The following is a 25,089-nucleotide window of genomic DNA, read 5'->3' on the forward strand; positions in this document are numbered from 1 at the left end:
GTCGGTAATGTAGTAGGACCACTCAACACTCCTCACATTGTCATTTGAAAAATAACTGAATCGGAACAGCGTTTCTTTTACCCGCAACTGAGGCTAAAAGATGTGCTGAGGGCCAATGGCCCACTGGAGAACCATCACCCCAACTGCTCATGGCTGTTGTCCCCAATGGCTGTAATGGGCACTAAACAAGCCTTGCAGCTCTTGGCTGCTGTAACTTGTATTCATGTCCTCGTGCCCCAGGCCAGTGACTTGGAAGGCTTCCACTTGTCTATCCTTTCCAAATAAAAAAAATCATGTAATGGAAGGTGCAACATCCCAGCAGTAATTAAAATATCAAACCCTGGTAATAAACGTGGTGCAGCATGCAGAGTGACTCTGACATGTATTTGATGCTGTGAAGTGCTCCCGGTGTAGGAAAGCTGTTGTTTAAGGAGATGCCATTTTGATGGGCGTATACTCTGAATTCAAGCAAACCTTTGTGTTATAATTAAGGGACGTTCTCATCTCATGGGAGAAGCATGACTAATTATGGGCAATGTTTATTAAGAACGACTGGATTTTAAAATCTGGCAAAATTGTGCGTGGTTTTTTAATATTATAATTCGGCCATCTGTGAATTGCAATCACTAAGCTTTACAAGGATAGTGTTTAGCCGAGAGTGTGACTGACTCGTACTTGACCGTGGTCTTGCTTGTTGCTCAACAGTTAATTGCAAAATGTTGTTGCTTGCATGCCAGCATTGCTCAATTGTTATGCACGTGTGGCTATCGAAGACATATTCTTGCCGATGACTTCTCCCAGCTGAGCAGGGAACCATTTTTGTTTTGTTTTCAAAAGTAATCCCATTCTATACTTGTGGTGCTCGCCATCAATGATGTGTGATGTTTTGACTTGCCACGCACATCCTTCTTACAATCGTATGTCTCAAAAATATTGATGTTAAGTTCAACAGGATTTAGTTGCTTCCCATGCTTTTTCTGTATGGTATCAGCAGTGAGTGGCAGTGACCTCACCAGGATAACTGGGAAGAGTTGGACAGAGCACTTGAAGGAGCTTGAACTAACATCTGCAGCATCCTGGTGATTCTGTCGTTTCCACTGTCTGATTCAACTCCCACGGTTGGGTTCAGTAACTCCCTCATGCTGATTCCCTTGATGTCGCCAGCACTGAGTGTTTACACCCACTTCAACAGCCAAACAAAAGGCCAGTAAAGGGAATCAAAGATGGCAAGACTCCTGCTTTCAGATTAAAATTGAAGCATTTTACTTTTCATTGAGTTGCGATGCAGTGCAGTCAACTCGGGACACATGTCCTTTATCATGATTATGAATCTAACAACAAGATGTTATGGTGTCTTGCATGATAGTGCAGACTATTGCTGTGTGTCGACTGACATCTGGTAAAGATGCTAAAGAAAACAACAAGAACTTGCATTTATGTAGCTCCTTTAACATCATAAAACATCCCAAGGAGCTTCACAGAAGCAAAATCAGACAAAATAATTGACACCGAACCAAAGAAGGAGACATTAGGACAGGTGACCAAAAGCTTGGTCAAAGAGGTAGATTTAAAGAAACTTCTTAAAGGAGGAGAGAGAAGCGGAGAAGTTTAGGCAGGGAATTCCAGAGCCGAGGTCCTAGACAGCTGAAGGCATGGCCGCCAATGATTTGGTGAAGGAAGTCTGGGATGCACAAGAGGCCAGAATTGGAGGAACGCACAGTTCTCTGAGGGTTGCAGGGCTGGAGGAAGTTAGAAATGGGGAGAGGCGAGGCCATGGAAGGATTTGAGCACGAGGATGAAAATTTTAAAATTGAGGCTTTGATGGAAGGGAGCCAATGTAGATCATCCAGCACAGGACTGATGGGTGAATGGGACATGGTGCGAGTTAGGATATGGGCAGCAGAGCTATGGATGAGCTCAAGTTTATATAAGACGAAAGATGGGAGGCCGGTCAGGAGAGCATTGGAATAGTCGAGTCTGGAGATAACAAAAGAATAGATGAGTGTTTCAGCAGCAGATGGGCTGAGGCAGGGGCAAATATGGGCGATATTACGGAGGTGGAAGTAGGCAGTCTTGGTGGTGGAGAGCATATGAGGTCAGAAGCTCAGCTCACGCTCAGATAGGATGATGAGCTTGCGAACAGACTGGTTCAGTCCGAGATTAGAGCCATAATTCATGGCCAGGGCGAGGGATGGAATTGGTGGCAGGGGACTGGAGTTTGTGGTGGGGGTGGAAGACAGTGGCTTTGGTCTTTCCAGAGTTTAATTGGAGGAACTTTCTCCGACGTTATAAATGGATCTCCACAGATGCTGCCTGACCTGCTGAGTATCTCCAGCATTTTCTGTTTTTATTTCAGATTTCCAGCAGCTGCAGTATTTTCTTTTTTTTTTATACATGGATCCTTCTACTCCAGTTGTATACAGGGAAGCCTTTGTTTCTTAGCCTGTCCCATTACCGTCTCCTTTTGCCTTGAATATCTCTTAATGTCTCTTAACCTCTCCTGCCTTCTATCCTATCACAGACCTTCCCTTTTGTTCTTTCATCCCCTCCCCCCTTTCCCAGCCCCTGCACTTGCTTAAAAATCTGTTCCATTTCCTGCTTTTATCCAGTTCTGACGAAAGGTCATCGACCTGGAACGTTAACTCTGTTTCTCTCTCCACAGATGCTGCCTGACCTGCTGAGTATCTCCAGCATTTTCTGGTTTTATTTCCGATTTCCAGCATCTGCAGTATTTTCTTTTTTTTTTATATAAATGGATCCTTCTACTCTAGTTGTATACAGGGAAGCCCAATTGTGTTTGATTTTAACAGTATAGTGCTTGTGTATCAGTATACAGTACCCAGCACCCTCAAGTGCAATTCTCTGCTTGACTTGCAGCATGTAACTGGATTCTTCACAGAGCTGATTGTTGTTGTAATTGTGCCTTATAAACACAAGGAAAACATTCGTTCAAACATGAGAATGCAATTAATCATACATAGATGTGTCGGGTAACACAGTAGCCCTGTTGGGCCTCTCAGTTCTACCAAATCAGTCTGTGGTTGTTGGAGGTCAAGACGCTAGCCAACTCTTTTGGGTTTTATAAATACTCTTCCCTTTTCTCCACTCTCCTGAAGGTTGTGCCTCACACTGAGAGCAAGCCCTAATACTGTATCAAATTGGACCACCTTCACATTGGGTTCCAGGCTTATAGGTACAATTGGGGCACTTGGTTGGCTTACTCCATCTCATCTGACGTGCGCTTTAAAGTCACGATCACAAGGCAAGAGTTGGAAATGGGAACTTTTTAATCGTTTTTTTAAACTTGCCCTCTTCCCTGGAGAGAGGAAAATTACAACCTGTTCCCGAAATCTTTTTTTGTTATAAGTTGTACTGTTGGGATCCACCAGGGCTGATTTAAGTGGCGGGATTCCTTTGTGGGGTGGGAGATGAGGATGGTAATAAAAAGTACTCTTAATCCTGTGAATTCTGCTCCTTCCCCTCCATTGAGGAAGTGGTAAATGATTTTGTGTGTGTATAATAAATGGTTCTTTATTTTTAGGGATCTTCTGTCAGGTGGATGACGCGTGTGTTAGTAACCCCTGTCACGAAGGAGCCACGTGTGAAACCAACCCCCTCAAGAGCAGCTTCTTTTGTAGTTGTCCCCTTGGATACAGGGGGACTGTCTGTGATGAGGATATCAATGAATGCTCCCTGGGTAAGTCAGTGGACATTGGATAAGAACATAAGACGTAGGAGCAGGTGTAGGCCATTCGGCCCCTTGAACCTGCTCCACCATTCAATAAAATCATGGCTGGGCTGATCTGATCTTGGCCTCAACTCCACTTTTCTGCCTGCTCCCCGTAACCCTTGACTCCCCTATAGCTCAAATATCTGTCTATCTCAGCCTTGAATATATTCACTGACCCAGCCTCTACAGCTCTCTCGGGGAAGAGAATTCCAAAGATTCACGACCCTCTGAGAGAAGAAATTCCTCCTCATCTCCGTTTTAAATGGGCGACCCCTTATTCTGAAATTATGCCCCCTAGTTCTAGATTCCCCCACCAGGGGAAACATCCTCTCTGCATCTACCCTGTCAAGCCCCCTCAGAATCTTATATGTTTCAATATGATCACCCCTCATTCTTCTAAACTCCAATGAGTATAGGCCCAACCTGTTCAACCTTTCCTCACAAGACAACCCCTTCATCTCGGGAATCACTCCAGTGAACATTCGCTGCACACTCTCCAATGCAAGTATATCCCTCCTTAAATAAGGTGACCAAAACTGTGTGCAGCACTCCAGATGTGGTCTCACCAGCGCCCTGTACAGTTGTAGCAAGAATTCCCTACTTTTAAACTCCATCCCCCTTTGCAATAAAGGCTAACATTCCATTTGCCTTCCTAATTACTTGCTGTACCTGCATGCTAACTTTGTGATCCTTCTGAACCGCAGCATTCTGTAGTCTCTCTCCATTTAAGTAATATTTTGCTTTTCTATTCTTCCCACCAAAGTGGATAACCTCACACTTTCCCACATTATAGATAGCTCTTCATGTTGCCATGTGTTATACAGAGGACCAATCGAGAGTTGTTATTTTATTCATTTTTTTGGGATGTGGGCATCACCTGACAAGGCCAGCATTTATTGCTCACCCCTCACCAGGTGGTGGTGAGCTGCTGCCTTGAACTGCGGCAGTCCTTGGGGTGAAGGTATCCCACTCTCAATTAGGTAAGGAATTCCAGGATTTTGACCCAGCAACGATGATGGAACAGTAATATTTATCCAAGTCGGGATGGCGTGTGACTTAGAGGGAAGTGATGATGTTCTCCTGCGCCTGCTACCCTTGTTCTTCTGGGTGGTGGAGATTATCATGTCCATAAGAGTCAAGTTGAGACTACGTAAACTCCTTTCACGCACCTTTAAGGTCGTTGGAGAGAGGGGAGAATTTTTCACTAACAGTCTCAGATACAAAAAGTAGAAAACCATGCTTTAGCTCAATCTGCTGCCTAGTTCCCTGTTCTGTTTGGCTGCTGCCTGATTATGAAAAATCTTGGGAGCATTTTTCTGTCACCTGCCATCACACTGGTTTACACATGCTCTTCATCATATATTACACTGTGCATGGTTTTTGAAATTGTTGGCATCCTGTGGCTCTAATGCCATTAAGATTGCTGCTACAGATATGACTTCATAGAAACAGCACAGAAGGAGGCCATTCGGCCCGTCGAGCCCGTGCCAGCTCTCTGCCAGAGCACTTCAGCTAGTCCCACTCTCCTGTCCTTTCCCCGTACCCCTGCAAATTTTTTTCTTCAGGTACTTATCTAATTCCCTTTTGAGAGCCACGATTAAATCTGCCTCCACCACCCTTTCATGCAGTGAATTCCAGATCCTAACAACACTCTGCGTAAAAATGTTTTTCCTCATGTCGCCGTTGGTTCTTCTGCCAATCACCTTAAATCTGTGTCCTCTGGTTCTCGACCCTTCTGCCAATGGGAACAGTTTCTCTCGCTGTCTAGACCCCTCATGATTTTGAACACCTCTATCAAATCTCCTCTCAACCTTCTCTGCTTTAAGGAGAACAACCCCAGCTTCTCCAGTCTAGCCACATAACTGAAGTCCCTCATCCCTGGAACCATTCTTGTAAATCTTTTCTGCAGCCTCTCTAAGGCCTTCACATCCTTCCTAAAGTGCGGTGCCCAGAATTGGACACAATACTCCAGTTAAGGCTGAACCAGTGTTTTATAAAGGTTCATCATAACTTCCTTGCTTTTGTACTCTTATGCCTCTATTTATGAAGCCCAGGATCCTGTATGCTTTTTTAACCGCTTTCTCAACCTGCCCTGCCCCCTTCAATGATTTGTGCGCATATACCCCCAGGTCTCTTTGTTCATGCACCCCCTTTAGGATTGTACCCTTTAGTTTATATTGCCTCTCCTCGTTCTTCCTACCAAAATGTAGCAATTCACACTTTTCTGCATTAAATTTCATCTGCCACGTGTCCGCCCATTCCACCAGCCTCTATGTCCTCTTGAAGTCTATCACTCTCCTCCTCACTATTCACGGTACTTCCAAGTTTTGTGTCATCTGCAAATTTTGAAATTGTGTCCTGTACACCAAGCCATTAATATATATCAAGAAAAGCAGTGGTCCTAATACCGATCTCTGGGGAACACCACTGTGTATCTTCCTCCAGTCCAAAAACAATCGTTCACCACTACTCTGTTTCCTGTCACTTAGCTAATTTTGTATCCATGCTGCCACTATCCCTTTTATTCCACGGGCTTCAGCTTTGCTGACGAGCCTATTATGTGGCACTTTATCAAACGCCTTTTGGAAGTCCATGTACACCACGTCAAATGCATTGCGCTCTTCAACCCTCTCTGTTACCTCATCATAAAACTCGATCAAGTTAGTTAAACACAATTTGCCTTTAACAAATCCGTGCTGACTTAGGAAGGGATTATTGCAGCATATAAATTAAACCACTTTCCCCTGCCCCCCCCCCCCCCCCACTTTTTTTTATTTGACTAATTCTACCCTGGGATACAGTTTAATACATGCCCATCACTTGGTGTCCTACCCAAGTGGCCATTCTTTGAGTGAAATCAGCAGGCTATTTGAATTTACCGGATGTCACAGCAGAGCTTAATCTTGTTCTCACTTGATGGCCTGCACATGCGCATTTTCCTCATTGGATCACTGGATCGTGATCAGCAAAGACAACCTTCGGCCGAGTTTTCTCTCCCTGACTTGGTGTCCGAGGCCAATTGTAGCGCCGTAGAGCACACACTAGGGATACTCACTGCCCCAACTAGTTGCGCCATCAGAGGAGCAAGCACAATTTTATTTATCTCTTGAACTATTCTCTGTCACGCCCTCCAAGTTCTCCAAAGACAGGAGGCAACGTTTTTGAGTTTGCCATGAAAATATCAAAAGTAGTTGTGACGAGGATTTTTTGTAGCTCTGACCTTCCAATTGTTGAGCTCCTTGTCTCAATGGGGACTGGTGCCGACATGCTAAAGACGGCTCCCTGCCCAGGAAGGAGATTTGTCTCTGGGCTGCGATCACGTGAAGCTAAGGGCCAGATAGTCTGCTTGCTTGGCAGGGTTGATGCTATGTGCAACAAGGAGATGAGGAGAGCAATAACTTTAAAAAGAGGGAGTATGTTTCTCAAATTAAGCAAAAATGGAATTGTATGTACTGGTAATGCTACTTTCCTTCCCCCACCATTGATGCTCTACAGGACACAGTGGGTAGATTCCAAGCAAATGTCACTGTCACTGACCTTTCATACATTTCTATTGCAGGAGGCAATCCCTGTGAACATGGAGGGAAGTGTGTAAACACCAAGGGCTCCTTCCGCTGCGAGTGTGCCATGGGTTACACAGGAGCGCGATGTGAAATTGACATCAATGAGTGTTTCCTAATGCCGTGCCAGAACGATGCCACCTGCTTGGACCAGATCGGTGAATTCAAGTGCATCTGTATGCCAGGTGAGAATTGACTGGGCAGAGGCGTAGTAATCCCACTCTAAATAGGAACTGCTCGACGGGGGAAATAAACAAGGCCCCTAGGTCCATCCCAGTTCATCATCTACCATGCTGGTAGTCCTATGATGCAATGCCATGACTAGTCAACAATGTCATTATCAATCAGACTCCATCAAATGGTCTACAACAAGCCCAGACGTGAGGCAAGGAAAACTCCCAGTATAAATAAACTAAGCAGTAAATTCAAATGTGTTGCAAATGCCGAAATGAAAAGGAAAAACCTCTCGGCAGCAGCACGGCACATGTTTAGCAATTTTTTAGGCAATATTTTAGACAGGTGTTTGGACTGTGACTCAACTCCAACATGTTTACCTCTGTGCATTTTATAAAATGACACAATGGCATGTTGAATAAATTATGTAAATAATCGAACATAAATTGCAGTCTCTCCGTGGAGACGCGTGCATCTATATCATGTTGCATTTATGTAGCCAATCCAGTGTGAAGATTATCCGAGAGACCAGAAAAAACCTGAGTGGCTACTTTTTGAGATTGACGTCAGGTTGTCGTTTATTGCATACCCAAGTATAACCCAGGCCCTCGTGGTTGGGGCTGGTGTTCTGGTCACTAGGGACAGTTGCCTTCTCGGAGGTGGTACAGTGTGTTATGAATGTACAAAAATGCCAGAGTTTGGCCTGTTCTCCCAACGCTTCTAAATCTGCTTGCAGTGATTTTTTTTTTCTCCTCCAAATTTTCGTGTCATCCACGAACTTGCGGACTGTTGCCCAACACCTCTAGCTGGACCATTTATGGAAATAGTAAAAAAACAACGTCCCTAACCGATCCCTGTTGGATGCTGCTGGTTAACCAGCCTCCGATTCTAGCCTGTTGCACCACTTGGTGGTACCTACAGTTCCTCAGCTGCCAAGTATCTGATTGCCTGCTCCTCTTCAGATCCTTTATGTCAACCTGAGAGGACAGTGGGGCCTCGGTTTAATGTCTCATCTGAAAGACAGCACCTCCGACAGTGCAGCACTCCCTTAGTACTGCAGTGCAGTGTCAGCCTGGATTTCTTGCGAAAGTCCTTGGAGTGGGACTTGAACCCACAACCTTTCTGACTTGGAGGCGAGGGTGCTGCCCACTGAGCCACAGCTGACGCCTATGAATGAGAAATGATGTAGAGGATGGATGGGAATAAATAACATAGTCGAGCCCCCTCCTCATTCCATTTAAGATCCGAGTTTATTGTTAAACATCGTTGGTCACTGCTAAGTTTGTTGAGAAGTAAACTTTTGTTGTAAGAAGTGTTTTTAAAAAGCTTTTCACTGAATCTTGATGTTGTGCTGATCTCAGGCTTCATGGGGACGTACTGCGAACGGAATATCGATGAGTGCGAAAGCCAGCCATGCCTGAACAACGGCATATGTAAGGATGAAGTGAACCGATTTGCATGCAAGTGCCCTCCTGGTGAGTAGAGTCCTTAAGATGCAAAGAACTGCAGTGTAATTTTTTTTTAAATGTAGGGCGAAAGCCACAGTGTAGAAGTCCTCCTCTGTGCACAAACCACCTCAGTAACTCTCAAAAACCCCTCCTGTAGATGAGAGCCTGGATTCCTTCCCCCTCAGTTGCTGCACAGATTCCTGTGGGAAATCGTACTTTGGTCAGTACTGCAGGTTGCCAGTGACTGCTCCACGCTGGATTTTATTGCAAGATTTGTTTTGTCTGAAGTGGTTACAGTCCCCACCACTAATAGTAGGAGCGTTGGTGCTAACGCGACTTACCTGCTATAAGCTTTGGACAGTAAAACCAAACATGCGACTACCAGGATGGGCACCAAGTGAGGCCAGGACCTGGTATGGCTGTGATGCACGCACGCACATACAACTCGTGCGCGTACACACATACACTCATTCACTCACACTCTCACTCTCACTCACTCTCTCACTCACTCTCTCACTCACTCTCTCACTCTCTCACACTCTCTCTCACACTCTCACACTCACTCACTCTCGAAAGAGGGGGGTTTTGCTGTTTAGTGCATTCCTTTTACTTGAAGATCAGTTGATGGCAAACTGTGAGGAGCTTGCGTCCGGTTTCAGCTTTTAAATAGTATTCCTGGATTAGGAACTTTGCATTTGAGGAATGTATGTAGAATTAGGTGCCGTCAGGAATGAGCTGTGAAGGCATTTCAAGCAATGGGGGAAGATAAGAACATAAGTATTAGGAGTGGGAGTAGGCCACATTGCCCTTCGAGCCTGCACCGCCATTCAGTAAGATCATGATTGATCTTTGACCTCAGCTCCACTTTCCCGCCCGATCCCCAAAACCTTTGATTACCCTAGAGTCTCAAAATCTGTCTGAGATGGATTGGATGATGTGGTCAGCACTTGTTGAGAGTGAAAAATCTATTCCTGTTATTCATGCGGATGTACCATTTTGGTAATGGTCATCCCAGAATTGGCATCGGAGAGGCTTGCCGTTCAGTGGGCTGCCCTGTGCTTTCATAAGGAACCACAATCCTGTGCCGGGTTCTGAAGCTGGAATAGAAGAAAAAGCGTCACCTGTGGATTTGCGATCCCCTGGTGGAACCTAAGCCTGTGTCACGACTAGCGTGACGGCGCTGTTCTTTAGAGCGCGCTTTGCTACTCATAACCATGTCATTTCTCTGACAGTAACTAATAATAAATTATTCAGACAAGGGATTTGGTCAGTCATCTGACAATAGACCTCACTGTCCTTTTCATAACTGGCCATGTTGCCTGACACTGCCGTATATTTTTAATGAAAGCAGTTCGTAGCCCTCGTAGCGGCTGACTGCTTCTGACAGGACCTATTCTGCTCAGTTAATCCATCAGTGCTGCTCGAGAAGAGGGCCAGTAGAGCAGAGGCGCCCTGTCTGCTCTGAATACCAATGGGAAAGCAGCCTCGTTGCGGAGTGTGAAGGAATCTGCAGAGGCCACTTCTAATGCACACAATCAGAGTACTGTTTCATATTGTAGGGCAACAGCACTTGTTAGATTTTTCTCCCCTTTTCTACTCTTTTTTTCCCCCCCCGCACCCCCAAAAAATAATGCCCTTGTTACTGAGCTCCCTGTGAGAGAAAGCTAATTTCTGTGAACTCTAAGCTGCTCACTTGTAAATGACAGCACTCTTAGTGCTCATGACCTTGTAGCTGCTTTGGCATATTGGTACGTGGTGGGAGGTGGTTGTTGGGGAGGAGTGCGAGTTGGGAGGAGGAGTGAGTTGGGCAGGGACAAGAGAGGGAGGAGGAGTGAGTTGGGCGGGGACAAGGAGGAGGAGTGAGAGTTGGGTGGGGGCAAGACGGAGGAGGAGGAGAGAGTTGGGTGGGGGCAAGACAGGGAGGAGGAGGAGTGAGAGTTGGGTGGGGGCAGAAGATGGAGGAGGAGGAGTGAGTTGGGCGGGGGCAAGAGGGAGGAGGAGTGAGAGTTGGGTGGGGACAAGAGGGAGGAGGAGTGAGTGTTGGGCGGGGGCAAGAGGGAGGAGGAGTGAGTGTTGGGCGGGGGCAAGAGGGAGGAGGAGGAGTAGAGTTGGGTGGGGGCAAGAGAGGGAGGAGGAGGAGTGAGAGTTGGGCGGGGACAAGAGAGGGAGGAGGAGGAGTGAGTTGGGCGGGGACGAGGGAGGAGGAGTGAGAGTTGGGTGGGGACAAGAGGGAGGAGGAGTGAGTGTTGGGCGGGGGCAAGAGGGAGGAGGAGTAGAGTTGGGCGGGGGCAAGAGGGAGGAGGAGGAGTAGAGTTGGGCGGGGGCAAGAGGGAGGAGGAGTAGAGTTGGGCGGGGGCAAGAGGGAGGAGGAGTAGAGTTGGGCGGGGGCAAGAGGGAGGAGGAGTAGAGTTGGGCGGGGGCAAGAGGGAGGAGGAGGAGGAGTAGAGTTGGGCGGGGGCAAGAGGGAGGAGGAGTAGAGTTGGGCGGGGGCAAGAGGGAGGAGGAGGAGGAGTAGAGTTGGGCGGGGGCAAGAGGGAGGAGGAGTAGAGTTGGGCGGGGGCAAGAGGGAGGAGGAGGAGGAGTAGAGTTGGGCGGGGGCAAGAGAGGGAGGAGGAGTGAGTGGGCGGGGACAAGAGAGGGAGGTGGAGGAGGAGTGAGTTGGGTGGGGACAAGAGAGGGAGGAGGAGTGAGTGTTGGGCGGGGACAAGAGAGGGAGGAGGAGGAGGAGGAGGAGTGAGTTGGGTGGGGACAAGAGAGGGAGGAGGAGGAGGAGGAGTGAGAGTGGTGAGGGGTGGGTGGTGTGGAGGATGAGCGAGAGTTGAGGGCTGAGTCAGAAACTTCTCTGCAGTAAGACAAATTATTGAAGGTTCCAGATTGTGGGAAAACAATCCATGCAGCTTCTGAAAGGGAATTTAAAACTTGGGTATTTTCCAGAAACCTTTTTTAGGAATTTTTCTTTTAACCTTTTTCAGGAGCATCTGTTTGGTTTTTGCAATTTGAATCCTGCTGGACCGTGTACACACTGTTCTGCAAATACTGGAATGTGTATTTCTCCCCCTTCAGGATACTGTTTGAACAGAAGAGGCCACTCTTGTCCCTTCTATATTATTGGACTGTACAGCACGCAATGGGATCTGGTTCTGTCTTTTTTTTTGCCTTTTCCTTTCCCAGCTATTACTAACAATATTCATGTGACTGAGGGTTTCAGAGATTAAACCTAACTGTTACTGCACAATATCGGGTTTCGCGATGATGCACTCAGCCGCCCAGTAGTCTGCCCACACTCCGTGTCAAGGTATCTACGTGAATCGTGGCTACTTGACTGAGATACTGGAGAATGACCCGTGCCTCTGGTGGAATAAAAGCAAGCATTTAACGCCATCAAGAGGAGTGGAGAGAATTGGCAAGTCCAAGAAGAAAAAAGGGGACGTACCTCAGTCATACATAGATATTTTGATAATTCATTAACCAAGTGATGTAGCAACAGTGTCCCACTCATAGAAGTATACTTGCCTTAACTGTGCCAGATTGTAAGAGGAGCCTTCTGCTGGTGGTTTCATTTTCAGCAGGCTTGACATTTCCAGGAAGTCTCTTCAAATTTCTGCCATCGGCTTTAAGTGCAAATTACACCAAATCTAGGTCACGGTGTCTCTTTTCCTGAAACAAGATTATTGGAGAAATAATTCTTCAACAATCATTCAAATCCCGGTCCATTTTCTTGTTTCCTCTCCAGTTTTGCTTCTCTTCTGGTCTGTGCAAGGTGCCAATCATCGGCAAAGAGGGCAAATGGTCTACGAGCTCCTAGGCCTTGCCAATACCATTCTGAACCAGCAACTGGCATAAAAGCATCTTTCCCTTATTTACCTTTTTCTCCCCAAGGAAGGCTCTGGTGTTTCCCCATACCAATGTATGCAATATTAGCCCCGCCTTGGTTCTCAACAGGGCTATGTATCGGTGCTCTTCTAAATGTCAACACTGTTAAAGTTGTCTGGCCAGCTCGGGTGCCCTTCCCTTGATGGCCTTGCACATAGCTGGTGGTAGAGTTCAAGTCCCAGTCCTACTTGCCTTTGATTTGTCAGTGTAATATTTGCAAATTCTTCATGTCTGCATAGTTCTGATTATAATAAACCCACCTTTGGGGTTTGTTTGTTTCATTGCTGGGACCAGCTCAAATAACAACTAGATGTTTCTAAAGCATGTGTTGTGAAGAATTAATCATCTGCAAGGTTTCTAGGCCAGAAACAAACATCCTGGAATGTTCAGGGAAAGTAGTGAGGAAACAGGCGAGTGTCTAGAATAATTTTAGGAACTCCACAAATTGAGGCTTGGAGCAAAGCAAATGTCATCTAACTACAGTATTCAGAAAGAAGGAGTGCGACATGAACCTGCAGATTGTAAGGCAGTCAGCTAGACGTATCTAATAGAAAAATACTTGAACATTTTTCCATGTGCTGTTGAAGCTCATCTGAAAAGTACAAAGGTCATGAGTAGTTGGAGGCATGGTTTTAAAAGCAACTGGTCATATGTAATTCATCTGAGGGAATTTGAGGTGCTCGCTAAACTAAAGGATCAAGGCTATCCAATGGGTATAATTTATAGTTCTTAGATTTTCGTAAAGTTTCACATGAGGCTTTTAAAGAAAGTTAGTCTCGAAGACACAGTATTTTCTGTTCCAAGTACTTCCATATCTCTGTATGGCGGGGACAATATTGAAGTTAATGTACACGTATTGCCTTTCATTATTGTTTGGTTTATCAGAGACCTACCATTTTGGGTCTCTGATGTGACATTGGTGGATGTGGCACTTGTGTCCCAGAACAGCTCTGTTGACTTCAATGGGAGATAATCTGGAAGCACCAGCCTTTTAACAAACACTGTACCCGTTGGGTATGTGACAGTACTGTAGAAATCTAAGGGAGCAAACCCATTCTCATTGACTTTTGCAATATGGAATCCCAATAAAACTAAATACTTTCATTCTCACTGTATAAAATCCTGAGGGAGCAAACCCCTTCCCATTGCCATTGATTTTACAGAATTCCAACAAATCAAATCCTTTCCCATTTACGCTAATACATAATTCAAAGGGAGAAAGCCCCTTCCGGTGGAGTTCCAAAGGCACCAAGTCTCCTTTTTCCAGTCACTCTTCATACAAAATTGTAATCAGCCAAACTCCTTCCCATTCACCGACTTTATCTATTCTTTAGCATTAAATAGTCCACTGCCCAGTTTCCTCTTGAGGCTGATTTAAAAAAAAATCTGATCTCTTCTGAGCAAAATGAAGGTTTTGGAAGTGTATTTTTTTGTTAAAAGGAGACATTGAATTGCTGAATGAATAGAACGTAGCACAAAGAATTTTGTAAACTGAACATTCTGGACTGCAGTTGATGGAAATCTTGTTCCAAGCACGCCTTGGCAATTTATCAGGGTACAGTTGGTGCACAGGCTGCCGCTTTGACGGCGTGCATTTTTATGTCCTTTCACCTGCTCCACAAGTGAACATTTCCACTCTGTGACACGAGGAAATGGAAAAATGTGCAACCTCTGTTTCAGCGTCTAGTTTGGGGACATTCCAAAGGGATAATGAAATGATTTTATTGAGCTGCGATTCTTGGAAAGGGGTGGGGGCGGGGGGTACAATCCTGTGATGACACCATCATTCCCGGAAAGTTCTCCCAATGTTCCTGGGGGGCCTGCAAGCAGCTCTGTTATCCGGTGCACAAAGAAGCAGAATTCCAGGGCTTGTGTCGGCTGTTGCCAGGCGGCAGTTCACGCTGACGTGTCATTTGAGCCACAGGCAGGGCCTCGCGCCCTGGGAGCTGTTCAGCTCAGTCCAGCTCTGTGCTTCCTGCTTGCCTGCCAACACTTTGACTGGCCATGGGCTACCAAAGCTCCTCTTGCACTTGAACAAGGCCGGAAATCCCTTTGTGCTGGTTGCCAGTGCAGTTTAGATGCAGAGCTTTGAGTGTATGTTACTTTATAGAGGTGTTTTTTTTCAGGTGGCGAGTGGGTGGGTTAGGGTGGGGGGTGGGGGGCTGCCAAGAGGAGAAACAAGAGTGTGAAATTAAGTTGCTGCATATTTAACTGGAGCGCCCCATATTCCCAGCAGGACTTTTGCTTTTTCCATATTGATGCTGAGTATTGCATTGGCTGCCGACAGTTTTGTTTCCAAATTGCTATTTTTAGTTAAATCATTGTTTTACAATTTGAGTTTAAACGCACATTGTCAGAGCTACAGCCTGTGTTCCAACTGAACCCTGATTTCACTCTAACAAATGTTGTATAATATTAGCTGTTCCCTTTCGTCTTTTTCTGTCGTTAGTTGGCAGTGAGCTGCAGCAACAAAATATAGTCGCAGAAGTTTTATTTCACACGGGCTAATTTCACGCTGTGGGAAAATAAAAAGTGCAGTCCACGGCATTTCAATCACGTGCTGTGCATCGTGCTTCACTTTTGAGCGACGGGAGGTATGAAGAGAAGGATTGCTCTGCCAGCCCAAGGTGCCCTCTTGGATGTTCGAGCCCTGTGTGAATGTGTGCTGCGGGGTTGCACTGTAACTCTTGACTGGGGCCTGGCAAGCCAGAGAGTGGCCGAGTCATGCTGGATCTGGGAGTCGAGAGCTTTATCTCTTGAAGCCAAAACCGAAAGGGTCCGTAACCTCTGGTTTGTCGAAATGCGGACAAGTTAGTCAATCTGACGGATGTTTTGGGGACTCAGGTGGCAGACTGAGCTCTAGGAAATTGTCAGTGTTTAAAATGATCATTTTAATTCATGTTTAGCTTTATTCTTTAAGCCGTAAAAAGAAAATCCATCCTCCTTGGACTGAATGCCTAGTGCAATGCTGGCTTGCACTTTTCTTTGTCACTTTTACACACTTAACAATTCCCTTGGCATTTCTACTTGAGCTCTCGCCATAGTGTCTTTTTTGTCAATTGGGTCCATGTGCGAAATCGATTTCCCTCCACCATTTGTGTTCTTGCTATCAGGGAGTTAAGAGAGAGAGAGAGAGATCGTGTGAACGCACAGGTGAGCCAAGTGCTTAACCCAGCAGCGGCATTCATCCTCCTTGGGGTTTGGTTGGGCTCATTGAGACACTTACCCTCCCAACCAGGAGGATAGTGGGGAGCAGAATGGGAAGGGCAAGAGGGAAGTGTTAGAGAAACCCAGTCTTTACTCTACTCAAATGTTGGTGATTGCTGAATGTGCACAAGCTGCTGTGTTAAATCTGACTGATCTATATGTGTTCGCTCTTTCTACCCCCACCCCTGCCTCCTTCCAAAAAAAACTGATGTTTGCCCATTCCCATTGAACAAAAATGAATTGCAGTAGTACTTGCCATGAAAGCACGGTGGCATAGTGGTTAGCACTGTTGCCTCACAGCGCCAGGGACCCGGGTTCGAATCCGGCCTCGGGTGACTGTCTGTGTGGAGTTTGCACATTCTCCCCGTGTTTGCGTGGGTTTCCTCCGGGTGCTCCGGTTTCCTCCCACAGTCCAAAGATGTGCGGGTTAGGTTGATTGGCTATGATAAATTGACCCTTAGTGTTAGGGGGATTAAATACATGGGGTTACGGGAATAGGGTGGGATATGTGTTGATGTAGGGGTTACGGGGATCGGGTGGGATATGTGTCGGTGCAGGCTGGATGGGCCGAAATGGCCTCTATCTGCACTGTGGGGTTTCTGTGATTCTGTGAAATGTGTCCCAAGATGTTTCTTGTCATTTTCCTCTCCTTTTTTCCTGCCAAATGTTTTCTTCCCCTCGAGGCTTTAACTCCTCGCTGGGTATGGTTCCACGTGCTCTGCTTTGCTTCCGAGTGGCTGTGAGTGAGCCACAGAGCACGAGCGTCAGCAGGTTATTGGACACCAGGGTGGGGGGTTGGCGGGGGGGAAGTATAACAGCGCCACACCTGAGCCGGATCCCATACTCACCTGACTGGTGCGTTCTCGTGTTGCCTGCCAATGTCACCGGACTGAGAAGGCAGGGAGCTCTTGACCCAGTAACGCCGAGACTATTTGTAGATCCCCAACCGACTCAGTACTGACCACGGATTGAATCTGGGACATGCTCTGTGCAAATCGGCCACTCATCAAATGTAAACCCCTGGAACTATCGTGGAGTCCGCATGTAGTCCTGTGCATATATGTGTCAAAAAAAGGTTCATTCTTAAAGCAGTGCGGCTAAATTACCTCTTGAATGTTACCTTCCATCAAATGCGCTGTTTTTGCAACAGGATTGAAGATTGCATAGAATTTACAGCACAGAAACAGGCCAGTCTGCTCAACTGGTCTATGCTGGTGTTTATGCTCCACACGAGCCTTCTATTCTTTTCTCCCTCGTGTACTTATATAGCTTCCCCTTAAATGCATCTTTGCTATTTGCCTCAACCACTCCCTGTGGTGACGAGTTCTACATTCTAACCACTCACTGAGTAAAGAAGTTTCTCCTGAATTCCCTATTGGATTTATTCGTGATCATCTTCTATTTATTGCCCCCAGTTTTGCCCCCCCCCCCCCCACAAGTGGAAACATCTTCTCTATGTCTACCTTATCAAATCCCTTCATAATTTTAAAGACTTTTAAAAAGATGAACTAATTTTTTTTTTTTTTTGTGTGTGTGTGTTTTTTTTGCTGCAGGATTTGCCGGGATTATGTGCCATATTGACATTGATGAGTGTGCCAGCACACCGTGCCAACACGGAGCCAAGTGCATCGACCGCCCAAATGCCTTTGAGTGCGAATGCAGCGAAGGTAAATCAAGCTGGTCCCCCAAAAAATGGAAATGAAAGTAAACATTATCTGAAGTTTACATTCGTTGAATGTTTTAATAGTCACCTTGCCTTGTTATTGCTCCCAACCCCTACCTTTTCTGGACTCCACCTACCACACCCCCTTTTGTTCTACCCAGCTGGGGAGAAAAAACAGGCACAGGTGCTTAGCATAAGCAGTGGTTCTCCAAACGTTTAATATCCGGCAGTTAAGAGTTCCACATTCAGCCAATCCCTGAATCGTCTAACTTTCAGATTCTGACTGGAACTGGAATTTCTGCTTTGCTACTGAAGCAGATTCCTCCTCCGCTTTACTCATGCTTTCAGCCAATTGATAATTAATGCTACCTCGCAGCACATTTCAGCATTAGGTTACTTGTCCTTGGGACACTCCTGAATTAAAATAACTTTCCCACACTCGCTTTTAACTGCTGCATTGCCAGACTGGTTTTCAGCTCGGGCGCCCACGGGGGTTTCAGCAACCCCTTGCTGACCATTGTCACCGGAGCCAGGGCGAGGCACTGCTGGTGCTTTAAGCTTGCTACTTTAAGTTGCCAAAGCAAAGCGTTGTAATAATCCTGTCATGTGCTTCCTTAGTTTTGTCTGTGATCAGTTTGGCTGGCCTTTAGGTGATGAACAATATGTTTGGTGGGGCGGGGTGGGGATAAGTGGCGCGAGCTCGAGGGTAGGGGAAAAAGTTTGGCACGGCAAATTACTTGTTGCTCAGGTGTCAACCCTCTCACCAGCTCCTTCCTACCTGTTGCCCAGATTTGCTCAGGTGCCAACACTTTTACCAGTTCTGGAAGTCTTCAATTGAAATTTTAGCAAATGGCATTGGTAATTCTAGAAACTCTTTCAAATGGGGTAAAAATATAGAAGGAATTAAAATAGAGAAGAAAATTAAATGTGTGTTTTTTTTTCTTCCTTCCTCTCTTTTTTTCCTCTCCCCCGCCCACCCCAATTGAATGCAAGGCTTTACGGGGACTAAGTGCGAGATTAATGAAAATGACTGTGACCCGGACCCCTGTCACTACGGAACGTGCGTGGATGGAATTGCCGGGTACACCTGCAACTGCACAGCTGGCTACAAGGGCCCGATCTGCAGTGAGCAGATTGACGAATGCCAGAGTCAGCCTTGCCAGAATGGAGGCACTTGCCAAGACCGTGTAAACAATTACAAGTGCCGCTGCCCGGTTGGCACCTCAGGCAAGTAGCAATATGGAAGAGTCAGTCCTGGGAAGTCCCGGAAAAATGTCCAGAGAATTGACAACGGGGTGCTATTTGTTGACTCTTTTTCCCCCCCCCCCCCCGCCCCCCCACTTTAACTTGCGAAGACGTTTCTTGGTGTGCCACTGTTAATTCATCAGCACAAATTTCTCCCAGTGCTGTCGCCACCACCTGTAGACAGACCTGTAACCATCAGTGCTTCACCCTTGTGTTGTCCAGGCACAGCCCAAATTTGGAAGTACAGAATCGACAATAGTACCACGATTATTGTGGTGTTTTTCCACAGTTTAAGCGGACATCGTGGAGAAAGTTTTACATGGCCGCACTTGCATGATTACACTCGTTCCATCATTTGATCTTGCTGTTCTGCATTTAACTAGCGTTAAATAAATGTTTTATTTGAACAATCTTGCAGGTGTCAATTGTGAGATTAACTACGATGACTGTGCTAGCAACCAGTGTGACTACGGAAGCTGTCAAGACGGTATCAATCGGTACGACTGTGTCTGCAGCCCCGGCTATACAGGTAGGACCAGGTGCCATAAAAGCGACAAAATGTAGACTTGGGTTGCTGCTGTCGGCATGCCCTATGGTCCTGCTTTCTAACTTGTGCTCAGCCTGCCCCAGGCTGCTAATGTTTCCGTTGTCAGCCGTGGCGCAGTGGGTAGCACTTTCATCTCTGAGTCAGAAGGTTGTGGGTTCAAGTCCCACTCCAGAAAATCTAGGCTGGCACTTCAGTGCAGTGCTAAGGGAGTGCGGCAGTGTTGGAGGTGGTGTCTTTCGGATGAGATGTTAAACAGCGGCCCCGTCTGCTCGCTCAGGTGGATGTAAAAGATCCTGGGGAAAATTCAGCAAAAAAAAATTACCTGGGTAAAGTTGAAAGGAAGGTGGTATATGGGGACTGGATGATGAAGAAACAAGTTTCACTCTCTTCATTCCCTTGGCCTGCTTTTTTTGAAAAACCCTCGGGTACTGGTGTTCCTGTGCAATCTCCCATTACATGATCCTGGCCCTCTGGATCCATTCTGTGTCCAACTTTTGTTGCTCAGCAGTTGAGTTTTTAAATTGTGGATTCCATACCTTGACTTGGGGGATGGTTTCTTCTTGGAGTGCTCGGCAACAGCACCTTTCAAGGCAACCTGATCGCCAAAGATAGCTTGTGTATCTTTGAATCTGCAGTGTCGATTATTCCTAAGTGTCAATCTCACTTGTGTTACTGAAATGCTGGTATAATGCGATGGGCAATCTCCTCTTCTTGTTGATTTTGTATATTACATGTGTTATTTTATATATGTGGAATGGTTTGCATCCAGTTCTTGCAATGGTTAATATCACAGAAATCGTGTAAGGTAGTTCTCGTGGTGATATTTTTCTGTGTTGGTGACGACTACCTGAGCAACAATCAATGGGCTCACTGTCTTTGAAGAGTTGGTGGGGTGCGAGGCGGGGAGGGTGGCTGGTGGTGGCAAGAGAGTTCCTCTGAGCAGTGAAATCATAAACCTGTTTATAAAGAATAGGTTTACGATTTCATTCCTCAAAGCACACAGGAAATCTTCCCGGATGATCTCTAAACCTTGGGTGGAGCTAACGGGTGCTTGGGTGATGTGCTTTGACAGGAGCTCCAGTCACATCCCCTCGAGCTGACAAAAGAAAAGTTCATGGCCATGCCCCTTTAATTAGAGACCAACAACAGATCTGCACTTAATAGATCTCTTCAAGCCACATTTGCTGTTTTTTATTTCAAAAATTAAATGCTTCCCCAGTTTTTGGTTTCCTGCGCTGGAAATCATTACTGGCAACCAAGAGGCCAGGAAAGTGTCTTGCTTCTGGTTGACTGCTGCTAGTGTTCGAACTCACCATTTGGAAATGCAAAAGTCGTTTACGTTGAGTTGGGTCTTTTTTGAGCAAGTGCATTGCCTCCAGTTCTTCCTTTCCCCTCCCTTCTCCCTACCCCTGCCAAACGAGGTCCCACTTGAGACTTGTTGCAGTGTTTTGACTCCTGTATCCAACCTGGAGAGAATAGGCAATTGTATTTGTTGGAGTGGCGGGAGGGGTGCGGTGGGGGGATGATTGGAGGGAGGTGCTTCTGTCCCGAAGCGAAGGAGTCTCGAATTACGTGCTGTCTGGCTGCGCAGTCAAGTGTTTGTGCTCCCGCCCGCAGGTCCCACGTGCAACGTTGACATCGACGAATGTGCCTCCAACCCGTGTCACAACGGCGGCACGTGCTTCGATAAAATCAACCGCTTCGTGTGCCGCTGCCCCGAGGGCTTCCACGATCCCCACTGTATATCGGAAGTGGATGAGTGTAAGAGCAGCCCTTGTATTCATGGCCAATGTGTGGATGATGTCAATAGGTCAGTTCCTGTAATTTTGCCTTTCTTGGTTCTTTCTCTTTCTGTCTCTTTTTAGGATGGCTGCATTTTGACTTGCCAAGTGTTTACTTCTTTAAACTGTTGCAGCTTTTATCAAAGACTTGTATCTGGATAAAAGGGGGTGGGAATGGTGGGGTGGGCGGTGTGTGCGGAATGCCCGTGTCGCTGAGTGAGGGAGCCTGGATTCCTCCTGCTAGATGTCCAGTGATTCCCGCAGGAACTATACGGATGTTGGGTGCAGACCGGATTTGGTTTGGCTGTGATGTTGGAATGGCCTGGTGAGACTGACTTGCGTGAAACTAGCCACTTGAAAGCATGGACCAGCATGATTCATTGATTTAAGGGGAGGTGCATGGAAAATTCATGTGTTTGAGGCTGCAAAGTAAGTTGCCAATATGAATTAACAGTCGAGGGTAAAATTGAGATGTTTTTAATGTATGTGTAGGGACTGTTGGATGTCTGAGAATAAGCACTAGGAGGTCATAACTTGAACCCAGGTCTTCCATCTGGATTTATTGAACCTGGTTTTTCCTGTTTGTTCCTGCCCATGTGCAATTGAATTGAATGTCGAAAGTGAAATGTTTTAAGCACAATAAATGGGTACACGGTGTATGCAAGATGTTTCGTGTGACATATATTCTGTTCAACATACTGGGTAAACAAATGTTAACCTAGTCCATACAGGTGGGTTCCAGGGTGGCATCTTTATGTTGTGGGATCTCTCTCCAGCGTTGTGCTTTCCCCAGCACGACTGACCATGCCAGTCACTACACACACACGCGCACGCACGCAATTTTATAGCTGTGGTGATCTGTTAAGAGATACATATTCAAAAAAGAAAGAACTTACATTTATACGGCGCCTTTCACGAACTCGGCACATCCCAAAGGGCTTTACAGCCAATGAAGTACTTTTGAAGTGCAGTCACTGTTGTAACATAGGAAACGCGGCAGTCAATTTGCGCACAGCAAGGTCCCACAAACAGCAGTGAGATAATGATCAGATAATCTGTTTTAGTGATGTTGGTTGAGGGATAAATATTGGCCAGGACACTGTGGAGAACTCCCCTGCTCTTGCTCAAAATAGTGGCAACAGGACCTTTCACATCCACCTGAGAGCAGATGGGGCCTCGGTTTGGGGCCTCATCCGAAAGACGGCACCTTCAACAGTGCAGCACTCCCTCGGGACTGCACTGGAGTGTCATCCTGGACTCGAGAGGTGTGGAGTTTAGTGCTTAGCACTCTTGCCTCTGAGTCAGAAGGTTGTGGGTTCAAGCCCCACTCCATAGACTTGAGTACAAAAATCTAGGCTGACACTCCAGTGCAGTATTGAGGGAGTGCTGCACCATCGGAGGTCCCAGCTGTTCACAATATATATTAATGATCTGGACGAGGGAACTAGATGTAATATCTCCAAGTTTGCAGACGACACAAAGCTGGGTGGGCGTGTGTGTTGTGAGGAGGATGCCGAGAAACTCCAGTATGATTTGGACAGGTTGGGCGATTGGGCAGAAACATGGCAGATGCAATATAACGTGGATAAATGCGAGGTTATCCACTTTGGTGTCAAAAACAGGAAGGCAGATTATTATCTGAATGGCAATAGATTGGGAGAAGAGGAAGTGCAACGAGACCTGGGCGTCCTTGTGCACCAGTCGCTGAAGGTAAGCATGCAGGTGCAGCAGGCGGTTAAGAAGGCAAATGGTATGTTGGCCTTCGTAGCGAGAGGGTTTGAGTACAGGAACAAGGATGTCTTGCTGCAGTTGTACAGGGCCTTGGTGAGACCACACCTTGAGTATTGTGTGCAGTTTTGGTCGCCTTATCTGAGGAAGGATGTTCTTGCCATGGAAGGAGTGCGGCGAAGATTCACCAGGCTGATACCTGGGATGGCAGGAATGACGTATGAGGAGAGATTGGGTCGATTGGGCTTATACTCGCTGGAGTTTAGAAGAATGAGGGGATCTCATTGAAACTTATAAAATTCTAACAGGACTAGACAGACTAGATGCTGGAAGGATGTTCCCGATGGTCGGAGTCCAGAACGAGGGGTCACAGTCTAAGGATAAGCGGTAAGCCATTTAGGTCTGAGATGAGGAGGAATTTCTTCACCCAGAGAGTGGTGAACCTGTGGAATTCTCTGCCAAAGAAGGCAGTAGAGGCCAATTCATTAAATATATTCAAGAAGGAGTTGGATATATTTCTTGAGGCTAAAGGGATATGGAGAGAAGGCAGGGACAGGGTACTGAATTTGGATGATCAGCCATGATCTCATTGAATGGCAGAGCAGGCTCGAGGGGCTGAATGGCTCCTGCTCCTATCTTCTATGTTTCGGATGAGACATTAAACAGAGGCCCCGTCTGCCCCCTCAGGTGGACGTAAAAGATCCCGCAGCACTATTTTGAAGAAAAGCAGGGGCGTTATCTTTGGTGTTCTGGCCAATATTTATCCTTCAACCAGCATCACTAAAAAAAACAGATTATCTGGTCATTTTCGCATTACTGTTTGTGGGAGCTTGCTGTGCGCAAATTGGCTGCCGCGTTTCCTACATTGCAACAGTGACTACACTGCAAAAGTACTTCATTGGCTGTAAAGCGATTTGGGACGTCCTGAGATTGTGAAAGGCACGATATGAATGCAAGTCTTGCTTTTCTTTCAAACAATTTTTTAAACTAAATTAACTGACAGCACCTCTCGAAGTTTTGTTGATATGACTTTTCCAAACGAGGGAAGCTTGAAGTTAAATCTGTGCGCGTCATGCCTTGCGTGTAGCTAACATTTTCTCTACTTGTTTGTTTTTTGCAGTTACCAGTGCGTCTGTGAGGCCGGCTGGGCAGGAGTCAACTGCGACATGGACAAAGACGAGTGTGAGTCGAATCCTTGCCAGCACGGAGGAACCTGTGAGAACCTTGTCAATGGTTACAAGTGTACGTGCACGAAGGGGTTCAAAGGTGAGTGAGGGGCAGTGAAGCATTGAATGGGTGGAAGCAACCAGTGACGCTATTCGAAGCTGAACATTAAAGTTGCTGATTCCGATAATGCAGAACTGCATTGTCCTAGTTAGAATCGTACAGCAGAGAAGGAGGCCATTCAGACCATCTTGCCTGTGCCGGCTCTTTGAAAGAGCTATCCAATTAGGGGGGGAGAGAAGGGGTTTTCTGAAGCAGTTCTCCTGTTCTCTTGGGGTTTCTACTTGTTCCCACAAGGGGAAAAATAGCTGGGTGAGATGTTCATTAACCTTTTTAGAAGAAAAAACAAACCTCTTTTGAGTTCTTTCATTTTTTTGGCTTTCTGTGTTTCTCTGTCGTGCTGAGGAGTGAGTCATTAGTACTGCGCTTGATCTGACCAAATCCCCAGCCCCACTCTTGCCTTCGGATATATAGAAGTGTGGCCTGAGGGTGATTACACAGCCGTGTTTTATTTCTTGAGCTTGAAGTTTTGTGATTTTGCCCCCCACCCCCTCGATTCTTGAACTTCCCACTGACGCACACCATCCGAATGACGAGTGTGTGGGTAGGTAGTTGATCTGGACTTTCAGTTCTCCTTTACTTCATGACTGAAAGCAATTGACCTCTGCTTAGCATGACCCCTCAGCGATACAGCTGCATTGGGTCGCAACCCTAATGTTGGCTGTCTGAATATGTGGATAGATAGTTTGTGTGCATCTGCAGAAGAAAATCTTTGGGAGATACTGGTGGTCCATTGGGATGGGCACTGACTTTTCACATCTGGGACCTTGACTCAAATCCAGCCCAAGCTGATGGCTGAGACACGCTATTTGGAATAGTTTTGGGCAGTCTCAATTTTTTTTCTCCATT

At 46.3% G+C, this 25,089-nt stretch overlaps 1 protein-coding gene across 1 annotated transcript in view; it reads left to right on the forward strand.

Annotated features, from left to right (window-relative positions):
• The window catches only part of LOC147121729 (uncharacterized), a 176,065-nt gene that overhangs the window by 98,252 nt on the left and 52,724 nt on the right, over positions 1–25,089 (forward strand). The window contains exons 7-14 of the mRNA XM_085982183.1: positions 3,542–3,697; positions 7,290–7,475; positions 8,826–8,939; positions 17,546–17,659; positions 18,649–18,882; positions 19,319–19,429; positions 21,065–21,257; positions 24,077–24,222. Coding sequence (XP_085838309.1) covers positions 3,542–3,697; positions 7,290–7,475; positions 8,826–8,939; positions 17,546–17,659; positions 18,649–18,882; positions 19,319–19,429; positions 21,065–21,257; positions 24,077–24,222 — 1,254 coding nt within the window. The remainder of the gene's footprint in view (positions 1–3,541; positions 3,698–7,289; positions 7,476–8,825; positions 8,940–17,545; positions 17,660–18,648; positions 18,883–19,318; positions 19,430–21,064; positions 21,258–24,076; positions 24,223–25,089) is intronic.

Source organism: Somniosus microcephalus, chromosome 3 (assembly GCF_052327205.1).
Source record: "Somniosus microcephalus isolate GS21.2 chromosome 3, FLI_Smic_1.0, whole genome shotgun sequence".
In the NCBI taxonomy this organism is placed as follows: Eukaryota; Metazoa; Chordata; class Chondrichthyes; order Squaliformes; family Somniosidae; genus Somniosus; species Somniosus microcephalus.